At 42.1% G+C, this 27,954-nt stretch overlaps 1 protein-coding gene across 3 annotated transcripts; it reads right to left on the minus strand.

Annotated features, from left to right (window-relative positions):
- Positions 1-20: 20 nt before the first annotated feature.
- On the minus strand, positions 21-27,954 carry LOC311131730 (death-associated protein kinase 2-like). Of its 3 annotated transcripts, none has more exons than XR_014613458.1 (13): positions 27,676-27,954; positions 13,666-13,843; positions 13,128-13,349; positions 10,794-10,932; positions 10,187-10,316; positions 7,422-7,470; positions 4,676-4,702; positions 4,350-4,502; positions 3,849-3,894; positions 3,661-3,750; positions 2,240-2,326; positions 557-1,659; positions 21-266 (listed from the first exon to the last, which is right to left on the minus strand). XR_014613458.1 is itself a non-coding variant. In XM_084164851.1 (12 exons), exons 2-12 carry the CDS (start codon positions 13,728-13,730, stop codon positions 1,579-1,581), a joined length of 1,089 nt encoding a protein of 362 aa, XP_084020977.1. In that variant the 5' UTR covers positions 13,731-13,843; positions 27,676-27,954; the 3' UTR covers positions 21-1,578. The 3 variants fall into 3 exon arrangements, 1 of the variants encoding a protein (XP_084020977.1); XR_014613459.1 differs by having other exon boundaries at positions 443-1,659; XM_084164851.1 differs by having other exon boundaries at positions 21-1,659.

Genomic DNA, 27,954 nt, shown 5'->3' on the forward strand with positions numbered 1-27,954 from the left:
AAATGTATTCACAAAACCTGTTGACAACAATGTTCCTTTATTTAAAATAACCACACAACACTGGCAGTCGATTTAATGTATTTTCACAAGGTTATGATCAAATAAACAAAAAAAATGAAATTCTTGAACTTCTTAGAGAAACAGAAAACGTATATAGTTCTCACAAAAAGACAATTCATAGACCAACATGTTGTCACGTTACTTGGCATGCATCACTGTATGATCTTCAGTAATGCTACTGGTTCAGTTGAGCAGTGTTTCCAACCCTGGTCCTTGACTACCCCCAACAACACAGTTTCGTTGTAGCCCTTGACAAACACACCTCATTCAACTCAGTGAGGGCTTGATGATTTGTTGACAAGTTGAATCAGGTGTGCTTGTTCAGGGTTACAATAAAAATGTGTGCTGTTGGGGGTGCTCAAGGACCAGGGTTGGGAAACACTGCAGTAGAGCGAGGAGTGTTCAGAGTATTTACTGTATGCAGGACGACAGTATTGGATTAGTAAAACTAGAATTTATAGAACCTTTAAAAGTTGATTTGCTGTGCTATTTTTACTGGTCAGTTATCTTAAAACATTTGTCCATCGTACAATATGAGAGCACTTCGTAATCATGTTTAGGACACTAGATATTTTATCATTGTATAGCATTATATTTGTCAAAAACACATTACGAAGATGAAAACCTGCTAAATTCCGTCCACCCTCTTATGGGGAACATACTAGATGTACAGATATACCTCAGGTTTAAACAACCCTACGTGGTTCAATCCCTACAAGCTCTCACAGTCTCACATCAGAATTAGACGTTCATCCATGTTTCTCAAACGTCATATTTCAAAGTTGTTCCAAACGTAACATTTTGAAGTGTTTAAGGTTAAGTTTAGGCATTAACTCTGAATGGTTAAGGTAAGGGTTAAGGTCTGGGATAGGTTTAATTTTTAAAATTAAAATTATATTGCTGGTTTCAAACATGGAACCTTTGGAATCAGAGACAGATGCTTACACCCATCCACCATCCCCATCCATAGCAAAACTTAAACCCACTTGAAGGTAACAGCGCTCACTGTTGCCCCTAGTGGCCGGTTTTCCAGTCATCTCCTGACATCCTCCGACATGGATGGACGTCTAATACTGACTTGTATCACGGGTGACCTACCTGGCAATCCAGTACTGTTCATCCCCAAATCAGTAACTTCACCATAAGAACAATAATGTCGCCGCCTGCTATCAGTTGACCTTTACAACTGCAAAAGCACCATAAAAACATGCAATAAACCACAGTGATACTGAGCAGAGCTCTAAAAACAATCCACCTGAAGTGCATTGAGCCTAAAGTTGAGCCTTGACGGGCCTTGTTCTATAGATTCCATTCCACTTCATCAAGGAAAAGTCTCATGTAGGGACATAGAGCCCGAAAATTCCTTGTGTGCCTGGCACTTGTGTCAGCCTGTCTTGGTCTTACCCTCCCTCGAGGCCTGGTAAAGGGGGAGGGCAAATACTGTAGGCTTGGTTGTGTCACTGTAAAGGGAAGTGTGCATTGCAGCTTGATGCTTTGTCTCCCTCCTGGTGGTCGAGTCTATGAACTGTTGCTGAGTCGCCGGCGAATGAGAGAGGCTGGCTTGGTCTCTGTGTCCTCCTGGTCACTCTCACACTGTCTCTGATGACAAGGAGAGATACAGCAGGTTAGTTATCTTTTACCGGATTCACACTATAGGGCAGACACAAATCATAGTGTGCTGGCTCGGTTATTTTAGTTTCACATTGTTATTTTCAGAAAAGTTCAAGCAACTAGGGTGAATGCGTAACCAGGCAGGCCATTCCAGTACAACTTTGCTTAGCTCAATTTGGCTCAGTAGTGTGCAAAGGGTATTTGAATACAGTCAAGTTCTTTGCATTGTTTTCTACCCTCACCCTCCCTTTTTAGTCGTTATTTATGCGATTTTCCTAACTCCTCACTCATTCCACTCCAATATTTGGCTTGCTTTTCAACTGGTGAGGATATCATCAAACACATCAAAACAAGAGATAAGCAAAGCTTGGTTGATAAGCCATTTGAGTTAATGATACAGTAGGCTATATTACCTGTTAATTTTCAAAGCCTGGAAATAAAGCATTTTTGCAATTAATAGCATTTTTTAACAATAGAGGTTGGAAATGAGGGCCACACTTAATAACCAATGTACTGGGTTTCGTTCAAGTGTAACTCTTAGTTGGACTGTCATGGCAGCCTTACTCACCAGTTCCTCGCCCGCCAGTGCACTAGTCTTACATTGCAGCTTCAGTCGACGCAGCCGGGTACACACCCATACCATGTTATATGACATCTAGAGAGAGAGGATCAGAGGAAAGGAGATATGAAAGGAGATAGAACGAAAAGGGGAGGATGGAGAGAGGGGACAGGGGACCATAAGAGATGTTAGACAGAAAAAGACAGATCAGGAGAACAGAAGAGTAAGTAAGAGTAAATATAGAAGAGAGCAAAATAAAAGAGAAAGCGAGAGAAATTGATTGAAAATATTATATTTTAAGCTGCAATACTAACTACCACAGTAGCACAGAGTTTCTAAACCGAGAGACACAACATCGCGAGAAGGAGAGAAGTGGTATATAAAAGCACAACCTAGATTCGAGAAAATATCTTAAGTGGTTGAACATGTTATTACTCCAACCTCGTGAAAGTGACAAACTGACACGTTTTCATTTTTGTCAAAAACAGCTTATATATATATATAGATAAGGATTGCCTTTAATTTGACAGCCTGGCAGTTCAGTGCGAGATGACAGTTACACCCGATTATGTGTCTCTGCACGTGATCTTAGCTAGCCAATGTTGTCATGACATCACCTACAAGTGTGATTGGGGACTTCTATTTGAGAAGCTGTGTCTGCCTATCTTCATACTGTATTTGACAGTAGTGTGCTAAAAGGTCATTTACACGTCAAGTTACACGTCAACTTCAGTAGAGCGTCTTCACTACAACCTCTACATAGCTTCATATTACTGCTATCAGCCTGCGCCTTATAATTGAGGCTATACGTGAACATGTTTAAGATTGGGTACAATTTAATTATTCTGGACACCATATTATTCTGTCTTAGCAAGGAAATTCAGCACCTTGCTAAAATGTGCGTTCTTTAATTCATTTAAACTTTGCACATGAACATACAGATCTATGTATGAGGCTCGGCGCACTGCTCAGTCTGTTTCTCTGACCCACTTGCTGTGTCAATATGTTGTTGTTGTTTTATTTGAGCACCGCCCGGCTTAACTGACACTACGATGTATAGGCCCTGCTTCTCAATGTAGCTGTAAGTTCAAAACCGGTTTTGTGTTTGTCTTATGTAAACTACATTTAGTGAACATGTACTCTGTTGTCTCAGACTATAATGTCAGTGTGCTTTATGTTCTAATAGACAAACAAGAGTAGACTTGAAAAGGGCCTTTCGGACAAAACATTGCCGCCTCACGTTCATGCCCTATTTGTTCGTTTAGTTCCAGAAGACAAGCATTGACTGTGTAGCAATGACCTCAGTTTGATTTCATTATCCGTAATAAAACACATGCACATTTCCAAGATTTGAGCTTTATTCAGTGTCATAATAATATGTGATATGGCATAAAACTATAGGACAAAAATAGGACATATATCCTACTCACCTTCCATTTCCTCTTGGCATTGAACTTCTTAAAGTTCTTCATGTTGATGGAGGAACGATTCCTGTTGGCCACCTGTTTCCGTGTCAGAGGCTAAAAAAGAGGGAGAGATAATAAGTGAAGGAGATTAAAAACAAGTACATATATTAAACTGTTTGTAAGGAGCAAAGCCTTGTGCTGCTGACTCTCACCTTGATCCAGGGGTGGTGTAGACACTCCTCAGCGGTCATTCTCTCACTACACAGAGACAGACCGACAATAAGATCGGCATAGACAGACGAACAGAGACAGGCAGACAGGCAGGCAGGGAGAGAGTGGCAGCCACAGACGGTCAGACAATGGGTAATCTATTAATTCGATACATGCAAGTTCTATTCTATCAAAAGCAGCTGAAAAAGAAAGCCGTCATTCTCAACTGTCATTATCTCACTACACAGAGACAGACAGACAAACACTGGCAACCACAGACAGCCAGACAAAGGGTGATATATTCATACAATACAGAGTTCCTATTCTATCAATAGAAGCTTAAAACCAAATATGGCTGAAAAAGTATCAATCCATTTACGATAGGTGCAAAGTTACAAAATAAGTGATCCATTCACTATTCCAGTCACCGTTCTATACTTGTCTTGATGTCGTAAAAGGACATCGTAATAGGCCAAATTACCCATGACCAATGCATTATTTACTTCAGATCTTTCACAAAGAGCTTCTGGATGAAGTCTTTGGCCATGGCGCTGGTCATGCTGAAGTGGTGGTCGTCAAACTTGTAGTTCAGGGCTATGATGTTCCTCAGTGTCTCCTCGTCTGTGTCCCCTTGGAACGGGGACATACCACTCAGTCTGGAAAAATAGAGAAGGTTGCTGTTACTATAGCCCAATTCCAAGTCAACAGAGGAAGATAGCAATATTGGCACATTTGTACAGGGTTATGGTAGGCTAAGGGTTGATTTGGAATTGGGCATATGTGTAAATCCAAACGTACAGTAGCACCCCCCTTTTCTCCCTCAACTTACAGTATGTAGGTGATCACTCCGATGCTCCTATATGGGGAGGCAAACACAAACAAAGAACTAACAGTCATGTGGTTATTTTGTTCACAGAGGCCTAGAGACTCAGTTCTTATCTCAATATCTTAACTTTATTCCAAAGGATGTAGACAGAGCGGTTGTGGTGAGTAGTTATTTAATGCTTGCTTTCGTATTTCCAAATGTACTATAATCAGCTGCCTCTGACAGTTTCCTGCCTAAGGCTCTGGGGGAGGAGCATGACACATTGAAAACATAAGCCTGTCTGTTTGTCCCTAAAATTAAACTCAAAGATCAACGCAGACATCTGAATGCTACTTTACTTTTTCGGGGATAGTCACGATGTGAAATGTCCTGGGGTAAAATTATTTTTTCCCCGAAGTCCTCATTTTTTAGCACCATTTATTAATGCTGGGCTGGAGCGCGTCTGGGTACACTCATATTCCACTGTACAACAATCAAGTCCAACCCTTTAGACTCAAAACAGTTAATTTCTGTGTAAAAACAAACACAGTATCTAGCCGAAACCCACTAGAGAATCAGATTGTTATACAGTGGCTGAACTCATAGTGTGTAGATAATGCATTCAACCAGAAACAGTAACACTGTAAGGGTAGGTAACAACACATTGCCACGCTGATCCTCAACACGGGGGCCCCTCAGGGGTGCGTGCTCAGTCCCCTCCTGTACTCCCTGTTCACCCATGACTGCATGGCCAGGCACGACTCCAACACCATCATTAAGTTTGCCGACGACAACAGTGGTAGGCCTGATCACCGACAACGATGAGACAGCCTATAGGGAGGAGGTCAGAGACCTGGCCATGTGGTGCCAGGATAACAACCTCTCCCTCAACGTGATCAAGACAAAGGAGATGATTGTGGACTACAGGAAAAAAAAAAAAAGAGAGGACTGAGCACGCCCCCATTCTCATCGACAGGGCTGTAGTGGAACAGGTTGAGAGCTTCAAGTTCCTTGGTGTCCACATCACCAACAAACTATAATGGTCCAAACACACAAAGACAGTTGTGAAGATAACGACAAAGCCTATTCCCCCTCAGGAGACTGAAAATATTTGGCATGGGTCCTCAAAAAGTTCTACAGCTGCACCATCGAGAGCATCCTGACTGGTTGCATCACCGCCTGGTATGGCAACTATGTCTCCCGAGTGGCGCAGTGGTCTAAGGCACTGCATCGCAGTGCTAGCTGTGCCACTAGAGATCCTGGTTCGAATCCAGGCTCTGTTGTAGCTGGCCGCGACCAGGAGACCCATGGGGCGGTGCACAATTGGCCCAGCGTCGTCCAGGGTAGGGGAGGGAATGGCTGGCAGGGATGTAGCTCAGTTGGTAGAGCATGGCGTTTGCAACGCCAGGGTTGTGGGTTTGTTTCCCACGGGGGGCCAGTATGAAAATGTATGCACTCACTAACTGTAAGTCGCTCTGGATAAGAGCGTCTGCTAAACGACTAAAATGTAAAAATGCAACTGCTCGGCCTCCGACCGCAAGGCACTACAGAGGGTAGTGCGTACGGCCCAGTACATCACTGGGGCCAAGCTTCCTGGTATCCAGGACCTCTATACCAGGTGGTGTCAGAGGAAGGCCATAAAAATGGTCAAAGACTCCAGCCACCCTAGTCATAGACTGTTCTCTCTGCTACAGCGTGGTACCGGAGCGCCAAGTCTAGGTCCAAAAGGCTTCTACCCCCAAGCCATAAGACTCCTGAACAGCTAATCATGGCTACCCCGGACTATATGCACTGCCACCCCATCCCACTCTTTTACGCTGCCGCTACTCGGTTTATTATTTATGCATAGTCACTTTAACTCTACCCACATGTACATATTACCTCGACTAGCCGGTACCCCCGCACATTGACTCTGTACCGGTACTCCCCTGTATATAGCCTCCTGTCACGATCGTTGACGAACGGGACAGACCACGGCGCAGCGTGATAAGCATACATGTTTATTTACGACTAAACACCACGACAAAACAACAAACGAAACGTGACGTCCAAGGTAGCATACACACAACATACCTTACACGGAACAAGATCCCACAACTAACAGGTGCCAAAAGGCTGCCTAAGTATGGTCCCCAATCAGAGACAACGAGCTACAGCTGCCTCTGATTGGGAACCACCCCGGCCAACATAGATCTACACATACTAGATCTTAAACATAGAACATCGACATAGCAAACACAACACAGAAAATACACACCCTGACTCAACAAATACAAGTCCTCAGAGTCAGGGCGTGACACCTCCCTACTGTTATTTTATTTTACTGCTGCTCTTTAGTTATTCGCTTTTATTTTTTACTTAACACTTTATTTTATTTTTATTTTTTTAAACTGCATTGTTGGTTAATGGCTTGTAAGTAAGCATTTCACTGTAATGTCTAGATGGAAGGGGGACATTCTTTGTATATTTAAGAGGTTATTATTGGGTAGCAAGAGGTGTAGGATGGGTGTGTGTTTTGAGGTTCAAAGATCAAGGAATCTCAAAACACACACCCATCCCACATCCCTTGCTACCCAATAATAACCTCATATACACACACACAAAGAATGTCCCCCTTCCATCTTGATGAATAAGCCCTTGGGATGCGTTCAGGCATGTGTAGGCACCCTCTCTCCTTTCCCTAATAACACAGTGTGACTGTTAGGTGTCTATATATGTATAAGTGTGTGTGAGTGTGTATGTTGGGAGAGGTGGCGGGACACACACTCACCACATGTCGACAGCTGTGCTCAGAGGTTCATAGTTGATCACTTCAGGGGCTGAGAAAGAGAGAGATGATTATACAGTGACCTCCAAAAGTATTGGGACAGTGACACATTTGTTGTTGTTTTGGCTCTGTACTCCAGCACTTTGGATTTGAAACGATACACTGACTATGAAGTTAAAGCGCAGACTGTCAGCTTTGATCTGAGGGTATTTTCCATCCATATCGGTTGAACCATTTAGAAATTACAGCACTTTTTATACATAGTGTCTCTCTCCCCCCCCCCCCCCCCCCCATTTTAAGGAACTAAATGTATTGGGACAAATTAACTTGTGTATTAAAGTAGTCAAAAGTTTAGTATTTGGTCCCATATTCCTAGCATGCAATGATTACATCAAGCTTGTGACTCCACAAACTTGTTGATTTTATTTTCTGTTTGTTTTGGTTGTGTTTCAGATCATTTTGTGTCCAATAGAAATAAATGGCAAATAATGTAGTGTCATTTTGGAGTCACTTTTATTGTAAATAAGAATAGAATATGTTTCTAAACACGTCTACATTAATGTGGATGCTACCATGATGACGGATAGTCCTGAATGAATCGTGAATAATGATGATTGAGAAAGTTAGACGCACAAATATCATGCCCGTCCAAAAATGGTAACCTCCCCTGTTATTGTAATGGTGAGAGGTTAGCATGTCTTGGGGGTATGATATTTATGCGTTTAACTTTCTCACTCATCATTATTCACGATTCATTCAGGACTATCCGTAATCATGGTAGCATCCACATTAATGTAGACGTGTTTAGAAACATATTCTATTCTTATTTACAGTAAAAGTGACTCCAAAATGACACAATACATTATTTACCATTCATTTCTATTGGGCACAAAATAATCTGAAACACATCATTTCAAATCCAAAGTGCTTGAGTACAGAGACAAATAAATAAATATAATGGTCACTGTCACAATACTTTTGGAGCTGTATGTACTATTATTATTACTGCTGAAATTAACAGTATTTCATTATCCTCATTGCATTGTACTGTATTTCCTGAAATGCTGTACCACTATACTGCTTTGGCAATATCTACAAATTGTATTTTGTGCCAATAAAGCAATCTGAGAGACTTGTCTATGCATGTAGCTGCATTTATGAAAAACACGCAAGCCCCGAAGGCCTGTCAGACTTCACACTATCTGTGAAGGAAAAATTTAACATTTTCAAGAATGCAAACTAAACACTTTATCAGAAAACCATTCATAGATTGTTCCTCCCAGTCAAACTCCAGGGACTTCCTCCACCAGTCGCATTGTATTATTTAAACCTACAGTACTGTGTGTAGCTGCTACTGCTGGGCAAACACATTTGAATTCTAAACTGGACAAGGTTTGTAACCATGCCAACCTTATCATGCTGACCAAATCTGTGTTGAAGCAGCTAGTATTTGTAAACAGCTTGAGATGTCTCTTTCTTTGGGCAAACTACCTGTTGTTTCAAAATCTAATAGGATTTTAAGGATACTTTTGCTTTGTCAAGCATTTTTGGTTTGTGATATATTACTAAATATGTAGATTTGGAATATATGTAGAATATAATTACTATATTGATAAGAGGTTTCTGAAATGATTTGGGTTGAAGGGTAATGTAGTTATGACCGAAATGGCGACTATCCTAGACCATCCAAATTGCTTCCTGTTTCAACTGGAATTGCAACCACTGTAGTTTATCAAAACACCATCAACTCAGATCATGACACTGCACTTCTTGCACTGTCTCCATGGAAACACCTGGAAATAGGTGCTCACTTCCACAGACCACAGTAGGGATCTCAGCCACATAGGCACTGCATTACAAGGGGTCTGTTCCAATAATTTTAATAATGTATCTGTTGTGAAGGGTCATGCCAAGGGTCTCAAATTACCCTAGGCCATGCCCCTTTCCACCACACCTGTTTCCACTCCCAAATCACCCCTCCTCTGCCCTTTTCAACACTTTCAGTTCCCTATTTAAGCAGCATGCTCCTTCCTACACACTAGAATAGTTTGCTTGGTGATGCCATGGGGTGGCCCTATCATTTGTGTGATGAGTCAGTGCCTTAACTTGTAGGAGAAATGTAAGTCAACCTGCCTGAACTTATGTTGTATCTTTTATATCCATGCTATGCTAATGCCCTTTTATGTTTAGTCCTGGCAGCCTCCTTAGTTTGTGGTTATCTTAAGCCCATTCCCTGTAAGTCACTTGGCACTACTTTGTCATGTCTGTACCTTTTTATGTTGATGTATTTCTAATGTTTCCCTTTTGTATCTCCCTTCCAGACCACCACATCCAATCCTATCTTCTTTACAAGCCACATCCTAAAGCACATCCTTCCTACCGGCCTTACAAGCCCTACCTCTGTTCCAAACCCTCCCCCATGTGCCTCTGTTCGTTCCCGTGTTCAACTGTATAATAAATACCCCTAAACCTGGATTACTGCTAAATCTCCGGATTCGCATTCTGACCGATGCACCAAAGGATGGCAGAAACAGTCCTGAACCTAGCTTAGTCTGTCCTAGTCCTTTTCTTCAGTTTCCTTCCTAAAAGTAATCACTGGTGTGACAATTTGCATATAATGTAAGCAATAGGTTTCACTACATAGCCCTCAAGAATCTAGTCATGTCAATAAGTGCTTCACAACAACTGTAGGTAGAAGGGGAAGGATGCATGAATTTACATGGTATTTAAACAGGGCCTAACTTGTATGAAAGGACTGTACTACTCACAAATGTACTGCGGGGTGCCACTCATGCACTTGTACTCCTCCCCCGGCTGGAAGCTGTGGGCAAGCCCAAAGTCAATTATCTTAATGTCGGGGTTTGGCGCCATCTTGTCCGACAGCATGATGTTTTCCGGCTGATCGTGGAAGGGGAGTACACATTTTACATGCAAAATTAGTACAATCTGACCATAAAGGTCAACAGCATGCTGAACGACCGGACCACGAACAGCACGTTCTTCAACACCCTAGTGCACAGCCACACTCCCTTAGTGACAACTGTGGATGCAAACATGAGCATGCGACATGGACGTTTGCACTAATAAGTAGCAGTGTCAGCATGTTTGTGTGGTTTTGGGATAGATTAATAAAGATATGCTCTTTTCACTTTAAGCACTCATACCTAAAATCCTAGGATTTTGGATTCAATAAATGAACAGGCTGTGTATTACTATTTCTATGCGTAATACTACTTTAGCAGTGTTATCGGGAAGGTTAGATGTAAACCACTACTACAGACTATTGCAGCACTGGATTCATAAATGTCATATGGAGTGAGTAACGAACAAAAGAAGTTGGATAATATGTTAAATAAACACACTAGCATAATTTACCTTTAGGTCAAAATGGCCTATTTGTTTGCTGTGCATAAAGCCCACGCCCAGTAGTATCTGCTTCATGAACTCGATGGCGTCGCTCTCCGTCAGGTTCTCCTTCACAGCGATGAAGTCAAACAGCTCTCCTCCACTAATACTGAAAGAGGAAGGAGGAGAAATGGAGAGGTGTTAGAACTTAAAGGGAAATTCCACCCAAAAACTATTTTGGTATTTGTTTCGTTAGTCCATTGTTGATATAGACCCAAATTGTTTTGCATGTTAGTAATAAAGTTAAAAATATATAACTTTCAACATATTGAAATACAGGCAGTGTGATGCATTTTGCATCATATGATCCAAAACGCAGCATTAGGCTTGGGCAGTATATCATATACAGTGCCTTCAGAAAGTGTTCACACCCCTTCACTTTTTCCACATTTTGTTGTGTTATAGCCTGAATTTTAAATTGATTAAATTGAGATTTTTTTTGTCACTGGCCTACACTCAATGCCCCATAATGTCAAAGTGGAATCTTGTTTATAGACATTTTTACAAATGAATTACAAATGAAAATCTGAAATGTCTTGAGTCAAGACATAAACCTCTTTGTTATGGCAAGCCTAAATAAGTTCAGGAGTAAAAATGTGCTTAACAAGTCACATAAGTTGCATGGACTCACTGTGTGCAATACTAATGTTTAACATGATTTTTGAATGACTACCTCATCTCTGTACCCCACACATGCAATTATCTGTAAGGTCCCTCAGTCGAGCAGTGAATTTCAAGCACAGATTAAACCACAAAGACCAGAGAGGTTTTACAATGCCTTGCAATGAAGGGCACCTATTGGTAAATGGGTAAAAAAAATAGAAAACTGACATTGAATATCCCTTTGAGCACGGTGAAGTTATTACTTACACTTTGGATGGTGTATCTGTCACGAATTCAGCCGAGGCTGCTCCTCCTCCTTGCTCGGGCAGGCTTCGGTGTTCGTCGTCACCGGAGTACTAGCTGCCACCGATCAGTTTCTGTGTTCTACTTGTTTTGTCTAATTTGCACACACCTGGTTCCAATTACGATAATTTGTTTCCCTATTTTACCCTCTGGTTCCCTCATGGTGTTGTGCGTGGTTGTTTTGTTGTCATTGACATGTTAGTCAGTATTTTCTTCCCTGCGTGGAAGATATGTTATTTACTCTTGACAAGTAAAGTACGTTGTTGACTAAGTTCTGTGTCCTGCGCCTGACTCCGTCCTACCGCTACACACTGACGCATGACAGTATCAATATACCCGGTCACAAAGATACAGCCATCCTTCCTAACTCAGTTGCCGGAGAGGAAGGAAACTGCTCAGGGATTTCACCATGAGGCCAATAGTGACTTTCAAACAGTAACATGGTTTAATGGACGTGATAGGAGAAAACTGAGGATGGATCAACAACATTGTAGTTACTCCACAATACTAACCTAATTGACAGAGTGAAAAAGGAAGCCTGTACAGAATAAAACATATTCCAAAACATACATCCTGTTTGCAACAAGGCACTAAAGTAATACTGCAAAAAATGTGCCAAAGCAATTACGTTTTTGTACTGAATACAAAGTGTTATGTTTGGGGCAAATCCAATACAACACATTACTGAGTAGGTACCACTATCCATATTTCAAGCATAGCGGTGGCTGCATCATGTTATGGGTATGCTTGTAATCGTTGAGGACTGGGGAGTTTTTCAGGATAAAAAAGAAACGGAATGGAGCTAAGCACAGGCAAAATCCTAGAGGAAAACCTGGTTCAGTCTGCTCTCCTCCAGACAGAGATTAATTCATCTTTCAGCAGGACAATAACCTAAAACACAAGGCCACATCTACACTGGAGTTGCTTACCAAGAAGACAGTGAATGTTCCTGAGTGGCCGAGTTACAGTTTTGACTTAAATCTACTTGAAAATCTATGGTAAGACATGAAAGTGGTTGTCTAGCAATGATCAACAACCAATTTGACAGAGCTTGAAGAAAGGTGCTGCTACAAATGATTGACTCCGAGGTATGAATACTTATGTAAATTAGATATTACCGCCCAAGCAGCATGACATGATGCAAACAAAATGCATCATACTGGCTGTATTTCGAAAGTTATATATCTTGAAAACTTGATTGCTGACATCCAAAACATTTTGGGATTATATCAACAATGGACCAAAAGATAGTTTTTGGGTGGAGTTTTCCTTTAACTCTACTACATAATTCAACCACATCAACAGAATCAATGACTTGCCCTGCATGTATCTCATGTCAGACCTGGGATGAAAAAGTATTGGTTTTCTCCCTCCTCCTCCTCCCCTCCCTCCACTCACAGCTCCAGCACCAGCACCACCTCAGCCCGACTCTCGAACACATCCTTCAGGGCCATGATGTTGGGATGCTTTAGGGCCTGCAGGACCTCAACCTCCCGTTCCACGCTCTTCCGCTCTATGCCCAGCCGGCTGCTAGCACACTTCCTGATCTTCAGGAACTTCCCAGCCCAGCGAGCCCCCGTGGCCCGCTCACGCACCTCCCGCACCTGCCCAAAGTGGCCACTGGGGGCGGCGACAGAGTGCAAAAATGTAGTTGTTTGTCCAATAAAAATATATTCCTTCTGAACACAACACAGATTTATTTATGTAGCTGTTCTGCAATGTCATTTGTGATGTTGAAAAGTATTCTTTCTATACACAATTCAGTCCGTTTTTGAATTATTCCAATTGCTTACATTGAATGTTAGTTCACATTGACCTATGCAGCAAGACAGCATATGCAAAATTGACCTTGAAAAGTAACTGAATTCAGAGTTCAAATACCTTCCTCACTTAAACAGCCTCATACAAGAAGACCTTTTATAATGACAATCCTTACCTCCCAAGTACTTCTCCGATCTCATAGAGGTCTTCCACATTCTCAAGCTGATTAAAGACTGCCATACTTCTCTTTTTCTCCACAGTTTATCCCTCAGTTTCCACCCTCTGTATGTTACTGGTGGTTCAAGCCCAAGTCCTGCATGGTGCGCTCAACTATGGCTTCACCAGGTCGGGACCTGAACAAAGAGAGAAAGAAAACAATATCACAGTTCTAAGGCAAACGTGATAGCATGCAGGGGTACTCAACTCTTACCCTACGAGGTCCGGAGGTTCTGTTCTACCTAATAATTAATTGCACACACACACACACACACACACACACACACACACACACACACACCTGGTGTACCAGGTCTAAATCAGTCCCTGATTAGAGGGGAACAATGAAAAAATGCAGTGGAACTGGCTTCGAGGTCCAGGGTTGAGTTTGAGGGGCATAGGGGATTCATTGAATCCTGACTTTTTGGGGGTCTTTATTATGGATCCCCTTGGCAGCAGCTACTCTTCCTGGGGTCCAAACACATTAAGGCACGTCACACAAAAAACAACACCAATATTGAGATGTGCTTGAGATGTGCACCCGCAACTCAAATGTTGAGACATATCTTCAGTTGAGGCCAATGGATGATTTTAGCTCGAGTTATAGGCCTAAGTGCGTATCTGAAATTAGGATTTGGCTCATAATAAGGAGGGGGCTCTATTGCAGCACAAATAACTTAAAACCACAAACAGTGACAGAACAATGAATCAACAGTAGTGGCATAAGGGTCGTTCCATTTGATTTCAATCATTTTTTGACCGCACCCATTTTGAAGGAATGGCAAATAAGTCTGGCTCCACAACTGATTGGCAAACATACTGCAAATTGAGAAATCATGTGACTAAACTGAATAATAAAAATAAACTACACTATGAAACAAAGATAAATAACATAAAAAAAGGATAGTAAAAAGCTTTGGAAGACCGTAAATGAAATTTTTGGCAAAAAGGCAAACTCAGCTCCATCATTCATTGAATCAGATGGCTCATTCATCACATATTGCCAACTACTTTAATTGGCAAGATTAGCAAACTTTGGCATGATATGCCAGCAACAAACGCGGACACTATACATCCAAGTATAACTGATCAAATTATTAAAGACAAGCATTGTAATTTTTTATTCCGTAAAGTGAGTGTGGAAGAAATGAAAACATTATTGTTGTTTATCAACAATGACAAGCCACCGGGGTCTGACAACTTGGATGTGAAAATTACTGAGGATAATAGCGGACGATATTGCTACGCCTATTTGCCATATCTTCAATCTAAGCCTACAAGAGAGTGTGTGCCCTCAGGCCTGGAGGGAAGCAAAAGTCATTCTGCAACCCAAGAATAGTAAAGCCCCCTTCACTGGCTCAAATAGCCAACCAATCAGCCTGTTACCAACCCTTTGTAAACGTTTGGAAAAAATTGTGTTTGACCAGATACAATGCTATTTTACTGTAAACAAATTGACAGACTTTCAGCACGCTTATAGGGAAGGACATTCAACAAGCACAGCACTTAGCCAATCAGTCATTTGTGAGAGAGAAATTGATGATAAAAAATATTGTGGGAGCTGTTGTCTTAGACTTCAGTGCGGCTTTTGACATTATTGATCATAGTCTGCTGATGGAAAAACGTATATGTTATGGCTTTACACCCTCTGCTATATTGTGGATAAAGAGTTACCTGTCTAACAGAACACAGAGGGTGTTCTTTAATGGAAGCCTCTCCAACATAATCAGGAATTCCCCAGGGCAGCTGTCTAGGCTCCTTACTTTTTTCTATCTTTACTAATGACATGCCACTTGCCTTGAGTAAAGTCAGTGTGGCTATGTATGCGGATGACTCAACACTATACATGTCAGCTACTACAGCGACTGAAATCACTGCAACATTTAACAAAGAGCTGCAGTTAGTTTCAGAATGGGTGGCAAGGAATAAATTGGTCCTAAATATTTCAAAAACTAAAAGCATTGTATTTGGGACAAATCATTAACTAAACTATAAACCTCAACTAAATCTTGTAATAAATAATGTGGAAATTGAGCAAGTTGAGGTGACTAAACTGCTTGGAGTAACCCTGGATTGTAAACTGTCATGGTTTACAATCCAGGGTTTATCAACAAGGCAGGTCCTACAGGCTCTAGTTGTCACACCTGGACTACTGTTCAGTCGTGTGGTCAGGTGCCAAATTACAATTGGCTCAGAACAGGGCAGCACGGCTGGCCCTTAAATGTACACGGAGAGCTAACAATAATATGCATGTAAATCTCTCATGGCTTAAAGTGGAGGAGTGATTGACTTTACCATTACTTGTTTTTGAAAGAAGTGTTGATGCAACGAGGTGTCTGTTTAACCTACTAACACACAGCTCGGACACCCATGCATATCCCACAAGACATGTCACCAAAGGTCTTTTCACAATCCCCAAGTCAAGAACAGACTATGGGAGGCGCACTGTACTACATAGAGCCATGGCTACATGGAACTCTATTCCACATCAGGTAACTGATGAGAGTAGAATGTGATTTAAAAACAGATAAAAATACACCTTATGGAACAGCGGGGACTGTGAAGACATTTACATTTTAGTCATTTAGCAGACGCTCTTATCCAGAGCGACTTACAGTTAGTGAGTGCATACATTTTTTTAAATTGTATTTATTTATTTTATTTTATTTTACATACTGGCCCCCTGTGGGAATCGAACCCACAACCCTGGCGTTGCAAACGCCATGCTCTACCAACTGAGCTACATCCCTGCCGGCCACTCCCCTACCCTGGATGACGCTGGGCCAATTGTACGCCGCCCCATGGGTCTCCCGGTCGCGGCCGGCTACGACAGAGCCTGGATTCGAACCAGGATCTCTAGCGGCACAGCTAGTACTGCGATGCAGTGCCTTAGACCACTCGGGAGGACAGAGACACATACAGGCACACATACAGTGGGGAGAACAAGTATTTGATACACTGCCAATTTTGCAGGTTTACCTACTTACAAAGCATGTAGAGGTCTGTCATTTTTATCATAGGTACACTTCAACTGTGAGAGACGGAATCTAAAACAAAAAATCCAGAAAATTACATTGTATGATTTTTAAGTAATAATTTGCATTTTATTGCATGACATAAGTATTTGATACATCAGAAAAGCAGAACTTAATATTTGGTACAGAAACCTTTGTTTGCAATTACAGAGATCATATGTCTCCTGTAGGTCTTGACCAGGTTTGCACACACTGCAGCAGGGATTTTGGCCCACTCCGTCCTGTCCCCGTTGCAGAAAAGCATCCCCAAAGAATGATGTTTCCACCTCCATGCTTCACGGTTGGGATGGTGTTCTTGGGGTTGTACTCATCCTTCTTCTTCCTCCAAACACGGCGAGTGGAGTTTAGACCAAAAAGCTATATTTTTGTCTCATCAGACCACATGACCTTCTCCCATTCCTCCTGTGGATCATCCTGATGGTCATTGGCAAACTTCAGACGGGCCTGGACATGCGCTGGCTTGAGCAGGGGGACCTTGCGTGCGCTGCAGGATTTTAATCCATGACGGCGTAGTGTGTTACTAATGGTTCTCTTTGAGACTGTGGTCCCAGCTCTCTTCGGGTCATTGACCAGGTCCTGCCGTGTAGTTCTGGGCTGATCCCTCACCTTCCTCATGATCATTGATGCCCCACGAGGTGAGATCTTGCATGGAGCCCTAGACTGAGGGTGATTGACCATCATCTTGAACTTCTTCCATTTTCTAATAATTGAGCCAACAGTTGTTTTCTCACCAAGCTGCTTGCCTATTGTCCTGTAGCCCATCCCAGCCTTGTGCAGGTCTACAATTTTATCCCTGATGTCCTTACACAGCTCTCTGGTCTTGGCCATTGTGTAGAGGTTGGAGTCTGTTTGATTGAGTGTGTGGACAGGTGTCTTTTATACAGGTAACGAGTTCAAACAGGTGCAGTTAATACAGGTAATGAGTGGAGAACAGGAGGGCTTCTTAAAGAAAAACTAACAGGTCTGTGAGAGGCGGAATTCTTACTGGTTGGTAGGTGATCAAATACTTATGTCATGCAATAAAATGCAAATTAAATCACTTAAAAATCATACAATGTGATTTTCTGGATTTTTTTCCGTCTCTCACAGTTGAAGTGTACCTATGATAAAAATTACAGACCTCTACATGCTTTGTAAGTAGGAAAACCTGCAAAATCAGCAGTGTATCAAATACTTGTTCTCCCCACTGTACATAAGACACGAAATCTACACACACGTGCACATGGATGTTCTATTGTAAATATGTGTTGGTCAAATGGTGGCCTGAGGGAACAAACTAAATGGTGTTGTGTAAGGTGTTATGAAATGTAATGTCATGTAGTATTTCAAACTGTATCTAACTGTCTTATGTTGCTGGACTCCAGGAAGAGGATGGGGATCCATAATAAATACAAATTTGAACTAAATGTTCTATACATATTTGCCTATGGTAGAAGTAGTCAGAAAGTAACTTTTTGGACCTGAATACCAAAACATTTAGGAGATCGAGGTAATCAAAGTTGACCCATTTTGCATACCCACCCTACCATGAGACATCCATATCTTCATCACTAGAAAATATAGAGTTTGATAATTTAAAAGCTTACAAACAGGGTTGGTCAACTATTTTATTTCTTATAAAAAAAATATACACACACACACACACACACACACACACACTACCAGTCAAAAGGTTTGGACATTTGAGATTCTTCAAATAGCCACCCTTTGCCTTGATGACAGCTTTGCACACTCTTGGCATTCTCTCAACCAGCTTCATGAGATAGTCACCTGGAATGCATTTCAATTAACAGGTGTGCCTTCTTAAAAAAGTTAATTTGTGGAATTTCTTTCCTTCTTAATGCGTTTGAGCCAGTCAGCTGTGTTGTAACAAGGTAAGGGGGGTATACAGAAGATAGCCCTATTTGGTAAAAGACCAAGTCCATATTATGGCAAGAGAAACAACAGTTCATCAATACTTTAAAGACATGAAGGTCAGTCAATAAGGAACATTAAGAACTTTGAAAGTTTCTTCAAGTGCAGTCGCAAAAACCATCAAGCGCTATAATGAAACTGGCTCTCATGAGGACCGCCACAGGAATGGAAGACCCAGAGTTACCTCTGCTGCAGACAATAAGTTCATTAGAGTTACCAGCCTCATAAATTGCAGCCCAAATAAATGCTTCACAGAGTTCAAGTAACAGACACATCTCAACATCAACTGTTCAGAGGAGACTGTGTGAATCAGGCCTTCATGGTTGAATTGCTGCAAAGAAACCACTACTAAAGGACACCAATAAGTAGAAGAGACTTGTTTGGGCCAAGAAACACGAGCAATGGACATTAGACCGGTGGAAATGTGTCCTTTGGTCTGGAGTCCAAATTGGAGATTTTTGGTTCCAACCGCCGTGGCTTTGTGAGACGCGGTGTGGGTGAACGGATGATCTCTGCATGTGTATTTCCCACCGTAAAGCATGGAGGTGGTGTTATGGTGTGGGGGTGCTTTTGCTGGTGATTTATTTAGAATTCAAGGCACACTTAACCAGTGCTGTATCAGATGACCTGGCCTCCACAATCCCCCAAACTCAACCCAATTGAGATGGTTTGGGATGAGTCGGACCGCAGAGTGAAGGAAAAGTAGCCAACAAGTGCTCAACATATGTTGGAACTCCTTCAAGACTGTTGGAAAAACATTCCAGGTGAAGCTGGTTGAGAGAATGTCAAGAGTGTGCAAAGCTGTCATCAAGGCAAAGGGTGGCTATTTGAAGAATCTCAAATATAACATGTATTTTCATTTGTTTAACACTTTTTTGGTTACTACATGATTCCATATGTGTTATTTCATAGTTTTGATGTCTTCACTATTATTCCCTGGAATGAGTAGGTGTGACAAACTTGTGACTAGTTCTGTATATATTTATAGGGATACTTCGGGATTTTTGCAATGAGGACCTTTATCTACTTCCCCAGAGTAAGAAGAACTGGTGGATACCATTTTTACATCTCTGCGTGCAGTTTGAAGGAAGTTGCTAACTAGCGCTAGCGCAATTGCTAACTAGTAAAAATGGTATCCACGAGTTCATCTGACTTGGAGGAAGTAGATAAAGGACCTCATTGCCAAAATATCCCTTTAATGTCAATTGTCTAAAAACTTGTCAATTCAGATTTTTTTCTTTTTCGCATATGTTGTAGTTGAGACCCTATTTTACATACTCTGAGGCATTTGTGTTGTGCCTGTCCTTGGTTGAGACACAGCATGCTCTTGAATACAGGGTGGGTCTCATGTTTTGGCTGAGAACTGTATTAAATTTCCATGTTAGCTTTCAAACGGTAGCACAAAGATGGTTGGATATCCACACATCAGAAAATGTTGACTTGAATGGGAATCAGGGGTTGGAACCGGTTCAGGGAACCAAACACCAAAAAAGAACGAAAGTGAGTTAAAGTGTCCGGAACAAAACCATTATTTTCACATTTTGAGAACTGGTAAAAAAAAAAAGTAGTTTTAGTTCCAGAAATATTCCTAATTTCTAGTATATACACATTCTGTAATTCAGTGAAGTTATAGTACTAGTAATAGCCTAAACACATTGCAATTCACGTCATGATGTTCAGCGCTTCAAGCCAAGCCCCCTCCATGTCCACCCCCGCGAAATGTCAGTAGCATCTCAAACCTGCACTTATCCGACCAATCAAACATGTAAACAAATATCTTACCCTTTCAACAGCAAGCTGCTCTATCAGCGCAAATTGCTGGAGTAAATTAATGAGCTAAATGTTTTTTTTTTTTAAGAACTGGTTCCTAACCAGTTCAGAACTTAATTTTCTGGTCAGAACACTGGGACGAACAAAACATCAGTTCTGCTCGGAACGGAATGATTGGAAAATAATTTTGGGTTCCAACCCCTGATAGGGAATATCAGTTGTTTAAATTATACTGTCAATATTCCATAGGAAACCTATTGAAATCATAGAAATATAGATAATAGAACATACAAGATGGCGTAGTAGTGCAGTTGTGTTTTTATCGTATGTCTGTAAATAGCCTGTAAATACCCTATTTTTCTGTATTTTTCGTACATATTTCCCTATCAGACTTTTCATCCTTCTACAAAATATACTTTCCTGCAACCCGCCTCACTCAATGTGGAACGGATTCTATTATTGACTTACCTTTATCTAGAATCTAGAATCTCCAGTTGAAACTAGCTAGCCAGCTAACTAGCTACTTGCTATTAGCCACAGCTAGCGGTATTTCACCCAGAACATTGGATTCTTTTCTGCGGGATTAATTTTTTTAATTAATTTTAATCACTGGACATTAATCACCGGATATTCGGCCAGTCTGCACAGCGCGTTATCGACCCAGAACATATCAGTTTTTCCGCCGGAATCACTGAATCACTGGACCTTTAACTCCGGATTCATCGCTACCAGCTAGCTACAACAAAACGGACGCTGTGGTCTGGCTAATCATCCTGAGCTAGGCCCATCTCCCGGCTATCTACCTCTCTGTCAACCGGACGGGACCACCTAGTGTTGACACGGAGCCCCGCCGATCCTACACGACTGGTCTGCCGACGAAATCGTCTGATGTGGTTACGACGTTAACCACGAAGATTCCATCCATCTGCTAGCCCCGGCCCGCTAGCACACGCTAGCCGTGGCCTCTTACTCACTAGTCCTTTACCACCGGACCTTATGATAACTCAGCTATACAGCTGATGTCTGCTGGACTGTTCCTTTTTACGGTACTACATCCTGTTTATGTTTAGCCTCAGCCCAAACATGGTTAGTTTATTGTTGTTTCGGTTATTTCTAATTGTACTATATCACTGTAGACCCCCCAGCCTAGCTAAACCTGCCTTAGATAGCTCCTTTGCCCCTCCCCCTATACACGCGGAGACCGACTCAATTGATGCCTCCAGCGATGCTATCTCTTTCATTGTTACCCAACGCTTAGGTTTACCTCCACTTTACTCATATCCTTCCATATCCTTGTCTGTACATAATGCCCTGAATCTTTTCTATAACACCCGGAAATCTGCCCCCTTTATTCTATGTACCCAACGCACTAGAAGACCAGTTCTTAAAGCCTTTAGCCGTATCCTTATTCTAGTCCTCCTCTGTTCCTCTGGTGATGTAGAGGCTAACCCAGGCCCTGCAGCCCTCAGTATCACTCCTACTCCCCAGGCGCTATCATTTGATGACTTCTGTAATCGCAAAAGTATTGGTTTCTTGCACATAAATATCAGAAGTCTACTTCCTAAGTTTGAGTTATTCACTGCGTTAGCACACTCTGCCAACCCTGATGTTCTAGCAGTGTCTGAATCCTGGCTCAGGAAGGCCACCAAAAATTCTGAAATTTCCATCCCCAACTATAACATTTTCCGTCTAGATAGAACTGCCAAAGGGGGTGGAGTTGCAATCTACTGTAGAGATAGCCTGCAGAGCTCTATCATACTATCCAGGTCTGTGCCCAAACAGTTTGAGCTTCTACTTCTAAAAATCCACCTTTCCAGAAATAAGTCTCTCACTGTTGCCGCTTGCTACAGACCCCCCTCAGCCCCCAGCTGTGCCCTGGACACCATATGTGAATTGATTGCCCCCCATTTATCCTCAGAGTTTGTACTGCTTGGTGACCTAAATTGGGATATGCTTAATACCCCAGCCATCCTACAATCCAAGCTAGATGCCCTCAACCTCACGCAAATTATCAACGAACCTACCAGGTACAACCCTAAATCCATAAACATGGGTACCCTCATAGATATCATCCTGACTAACATACCCTCTAAATACACCTCAGCTGTCTTCAACCAGGATCTCAGCGATCACTGCCTTATTGCCTGCGTCCGTAACGGGTCCGCGGTCAAACGACCACCCCTCATCACTGTCAAACGCTCCCTAAAACACTTTAGCGAGCAGGCCTTCCTAATTGACCTGGCCCAGGTATCCTGGATGGATATAGATCTCATTCCGTCAGTAGAGGATGCCTGGTTGTTCCTTAAAAGTAATTTCCTCTCAATCTTAAATAAACATGCCCCATTCAAAAAATACAGAACTAAGAACCGATATAGCCCCTAGTTCTCCTCAGACTTGACTGCCCTTGACCAGCACAAAAACATCCTGTGGCGTACAGCATTAGCATCAAATAGCCCCCGCGATATGCAACTTTTCAGGGAAGTTAGGAACCAATATACACAAGCAGTCAGGAAAGCAAAGGCTAACTTTTTCAAACAGAAATTTGCATCCTGTAGCACTAACTCCAAAAAGTTTTGGGACACTGTAAAGTCCATGGAGAATAAGAGCACTTCCTCCCAGCTGCCCACTGCACTGAGGCTAGGAAACACTATCACCACCGATAAATCTACAATAATCGAGAATTTCAACAAGCATTTTGCTACAGCTGACCATGCTTTCCATCTGGCTACCACTAACCCGGCCACCAACTCTGCACCCTCTGCTGCAACTTGCCCATGCCCCCCCCGCTTCTCCTTCACACAAATTCAGACAGCTGATGTTTTGAAAGCGCTGCAAAATCTGGACCCCTACAAATCAGCTGGGCTAGACAATCTGGACCCTTTCTTTCTAAAACTAGCCGCCGAAATTGTCGCAACCCCTATTACTAGTCTGTTCAACCTCTCTTTCATAACGTCTGAGATCCCCAGAGATTGGAAAGCTGCCGCGGTCATCCCCCTCTTCAAAGGGGGTGACACTCTAGATCCAAACTGCTACAGACCTATATCCATCCTGCCCTGCCTTTCGAAAGTATTTGAAAGCCAAGTTAACAAACAGATCACCGACCATTTCGAATACCACCGTACCTTCTCCGCTATGCAATCCGGTTTCCGAGCTGGTCACGGGTGCACTTCAGCCACGCTCAAGGTCCTAAACGATATTATAACCGCGATTGATAATAGACAGTACTGTGCAGCCGTCTTCATCGACCTGGCCAAGGCTTTCGACTCTGTCAACCACCGCATTCTTATTGGCAGACTAAATAGCCTTGGTTTCTCAAATGACTGCCTCGCCTGGTTCACCAACTACTTCTCAGATAGAGTTCAGTGTGTCAAATCGGAGGGCCTGTTGTCTGGACCTATGGCAGTCTCTATGGGGGTGCCACAGGGTTCAATTCTTGGGCCGACACTTTTCTCCGTGTATATCAATGATGTCGCTCTTGCTGCTGGTCTCTCAGATCCACCTCTACGCAGACGACACCATTTTGTATACATCTGGCCCTTCATTGGACACTGTGTTAACAAACCTCCAAACGAGCTTCAATGCCATACAACAATCCTTCAGTAGCCTCCAACTGCTCTTAAACACTAGTAAAACTAAATGCATGCTTTTCAATCGAACGCTGCTGGCACCCGCCCACCCGACTAGAATCACCACTCTCGACGGGTCTGACCTAGAGTATGTGGACAACTACAAATACCTAGGTGTCTGGTTAGACTGTAAACTCAACTTCCAGACACACATAAAGAATCTCCAATCCAAAGTTAAATCTAGAATCGGCTTCCTATTTCGCAACAAAGCCTCCTTCACTCATGCTGCCAAACATGCCCTCGTAAAACTGACTATCCTACCGATCCTTGACTTCGGCGATGTCATTTACAAAATAGCCTCCAACACTCTACTCAGCAAATTGGATGTAGTCTATCACAGTGCCATCCGTTTTGTCTCCAAAGCCCCATACACTACCCACCACTGTGACCTGTACGCTCTTGTTGGCTGGTCCTCACTACATGTTCGTCGTCAAACCCACTGGCTCCAGGCCATCTATAAATCACTGCTAGGCAAATCCCCGCCTTATCTTAGCTCATTGGTCACCATAGCAGCACCCACCCGTAGTCTGCGCTCCAGCAGGTATATCTCACTGGTCATTCCCAAAGCCAACACCTCCTTTGGCCGCCATTCCTTCCAGTTCTCTGCTGCCAATGACTGGAACGAATTGCAAAAATCTCTGAAGCTGGAGACTCTTATCTCCCTCAATAACTTTAAGCATCAGTTGTCAGAGCACCTTACCGATCACTGCACCTGTACACAGCCCATCTGAAATTAGCCCACCCAACTACCTCATCCCCATATTGTTATTTATTTTGCTCTTTTGCACCCCAGTATCTCTATTTGCACATAATCTCTTGCACATCTAGCATTCCAGTGTTAATACTATTGTAATTATTCTGCACTATAGCCTATTTATTGCCTTACCTCCATAACTTGCTACATTTGCACACACTGTATATATATTTTCTGTTGTATTTTTGACTTTATGTTTTTTACCCCATATGTAACTCTGTGTTGTTTTTATTGCACTACTTTGCTTTATCTTGGCCAGGTCGCAGTTGTAAATGAGAACCTGTTCTCAACTGGCTTACCTGGTTAAATAAAGGTGAAATAAAAAAAAATAAAAAAATACATTCCCTTTTAAATTGACGTTCGACGGTGGGTGGACCGGCAGCCATCTGTACAATGACGTACCAGCTAAATTGCAGTGGTCTGAAGGGATGTCCATTCTATAAATTATATTTATATGATTGAAATGCCAACCACCCTGTATTCAAGAGTATGGTGTGTCTCAAACAATGGCAGTCACAACACAAACACCTCAGATTATGTAAAATAGGGTCTAAACTACAACATATGCGAAAATTGAAAAAGTCTGAGTTGAGGCGTTTGATAATTTACTCTTTTTATTAAATGACCATTTGTATTTTTTTGGGGGACAATTTTTTCAAGAAAATATAAAATAGTTTGACAACCCTGTTTGCAAGCTTTTAAACCGTATCAAACTCAACAGTTTATCTTTACCAGTGATGAAGACATGGATGTCTCATGGTATAGTGGGGTCTGCAAAATGGGTAAACCTTGAGCACCTCCATCTCCTAAATGTTTTGGCAGTTCTGACCACTTCTACCATGGGCAAATATCTTCTGAAGTTTCATTCCAATCAAAAGGGGTGCGGTCAAAAAGTGATTGAAATCAAATGGTACGACCCATAAGCCCTTATTAGCAGTGCATTCTGAGGGACTGAAGAGTGAGCCAGTGTTTTGAAGTGCAAGTTCAGAGCATTACTCTGTCTCTACCCATAGTGTGAAAACAAACGTGATTAAAATTACAGGCTGAAACTCTCAAAAAGCCTCAATTGTCGAAGTACATCAGCCCATGCATCAGTGAGTGTCTGCATGTTTTTTTTTTTGCTTTGGTTATGTAATGCGGCACTTTTGAAAATTCTCCTTGAGAAAATCTAATCATATTGTATTTATTACATGCGCCGAATGCAACTGGTGTAGACTTAACCGTGAAATGCTTGCTTACGAGCCCTTCCCAACAATGCAGAGTAAAGAAACTATAATAAAAAGAAAAATAGTAACACAATAGGAATAAAACACACAAGAATACAGACGAGACAGACAGTGAGCTAATGACCTGTCGCAGGACGAGACAGGGGAGAAGGGAGATACGCGTAGGCATAAGACTGAAGAGGGAAGAAGAAAGAAAAGTGAGAGATGATACCAACATGGGACGAGAAGTGGTCAAGTGACTGTTGAACACACTATACCATGTCTGTCTATCAGAGTAGGGAAATGTGTCTATTTGTGACAGCATGTTTGTGAGTCTTCCTGTATAACTTACTATTTCACTCTAAAACTGTATTTATGTGCATGTCCCCTCCCCTCGTCCATGTGCTAAAAATCATTCCTAGATGTTGTTGCATCCCATATGTAACAGTAAATCCAATGCCAGCCTGGATTTCCTAAACTCCCCTCGTGATCCACCCCCAGCTTCCCACCCCAATACCATGAAGTCAACAACAGTACAACATCCTGAGAACAACTGCGTCTATTCAAGAAGCAGCTCCCGCGCAACTCCAAAACCAACCCTTCCCCCAATAACACTACAGTTGAACAATGTCCCTTGTCTTTGAACGGTGCACTATGACATCATGTCAAGAGGTCTGATAAGTGGCCAAAACTGAGGCCTCACTCCTGAACGTGGGCCAAAATAGACAATTGACAGACCGTGGCTTCACTGCTTTATCTAGGTCAGTCTATTCTGAAGAGTAAGGAAGAGGTTGTTTCAGCTGCTGGAGCCTATTTGCCTCTAAACAGGACATATAAGGAGTAACGTTAGGATCCTTTAATCCATTATTGGGCTACTGCAGACCCTGACCACACATGTGTGTCTAAGGGAATGTGATCTGTTCATTTTTCAACATTATGTTGAGTTTGGCCTTCCCCTGTGTGTGTGTGAATATAAAGTCGTTGACCAGCTACTCATTGGAATGAATTCGTAGAAAATACTACTATGAATTCCTAACTGAAGTGATCACCACACAGAGCAAAAGATTTAGAGAAGATTATGATCATATGGATACCACAATAACGATATATGGAAGCTGAATAGGTTGGAATTAGGGAAATATGAAAGCCAATGTGGAGAAAGAAGGGTGCCTAAACTTTATGCAAAACAAAACTTTTTTAATCAGAAGCTCAGATCAACCAGGTATGAAAAAAACAAATCCCATAACTCACACCAAACATCGACGCGCACAATTTCTCCAAAATAAACGGTGTGTAACGTGCCTAGCTTTCTCATTTTAAAATTACTAACCTTCAGATTCTGACAATCCATTACTCCCATCAGGTCATAGCAGAACACAACCCGAAAATAAATGTTCTATTCCAAAAGGTATTCCACCGTTTTTCAAACTCAACTCGTCGGGAATGAGGGAGAGAGACAGAGCGCTATGATTGCAGCAGTGATACGCAATGGACTTGACAGAAAAATGGGTGATAGAGTGGCGCATCGTTTATTGTGTGTTTATAACTTATTGTACGAAATGTGGTGGGTAGTCTGGGTGGATTACATATATAGAGAGAAGCATAAATCAGAGAAAACACCGAAAATAATAAAATGCGTAGAGAAGAACATCAGGAGAAACTCACCCAACTGAATGCCAGACGAGGCTCTTTTGCAACCTGAAACAGATAAGCGTGTGGTCTTCTAATGTGTTGCAATTACTTTTCCTTCATGACAAGTACGACGACGACTAGTCAACGACGTAGCAAACTTTTCTGTGCCATGTGTAAATAGGCCTACAGCCAGAGGTCTTTACAGATAGCCGTGGAATGCGGAAAAGTTCACCTTATTTCTGCCCCTCCTTCAGTTTCTGTGTAACTTTGTTGGGAGTGCTCGCTTGCCTGGGTGCAGCCCGGCTATGCCTC

The sequence above is a fragment of the Coregonus lavaretus genome, assembly GCF_964263955.1.
Source record: "Coregonus lavaretus genome assembly, chromosome: 7".
NCBI classification, from domain to species: Eukaryota; Metazoa; Chordata; class Actinopteri; order Salmoniformes; family Salmonidae; genus Coregonus; species Coregonus lavaretus.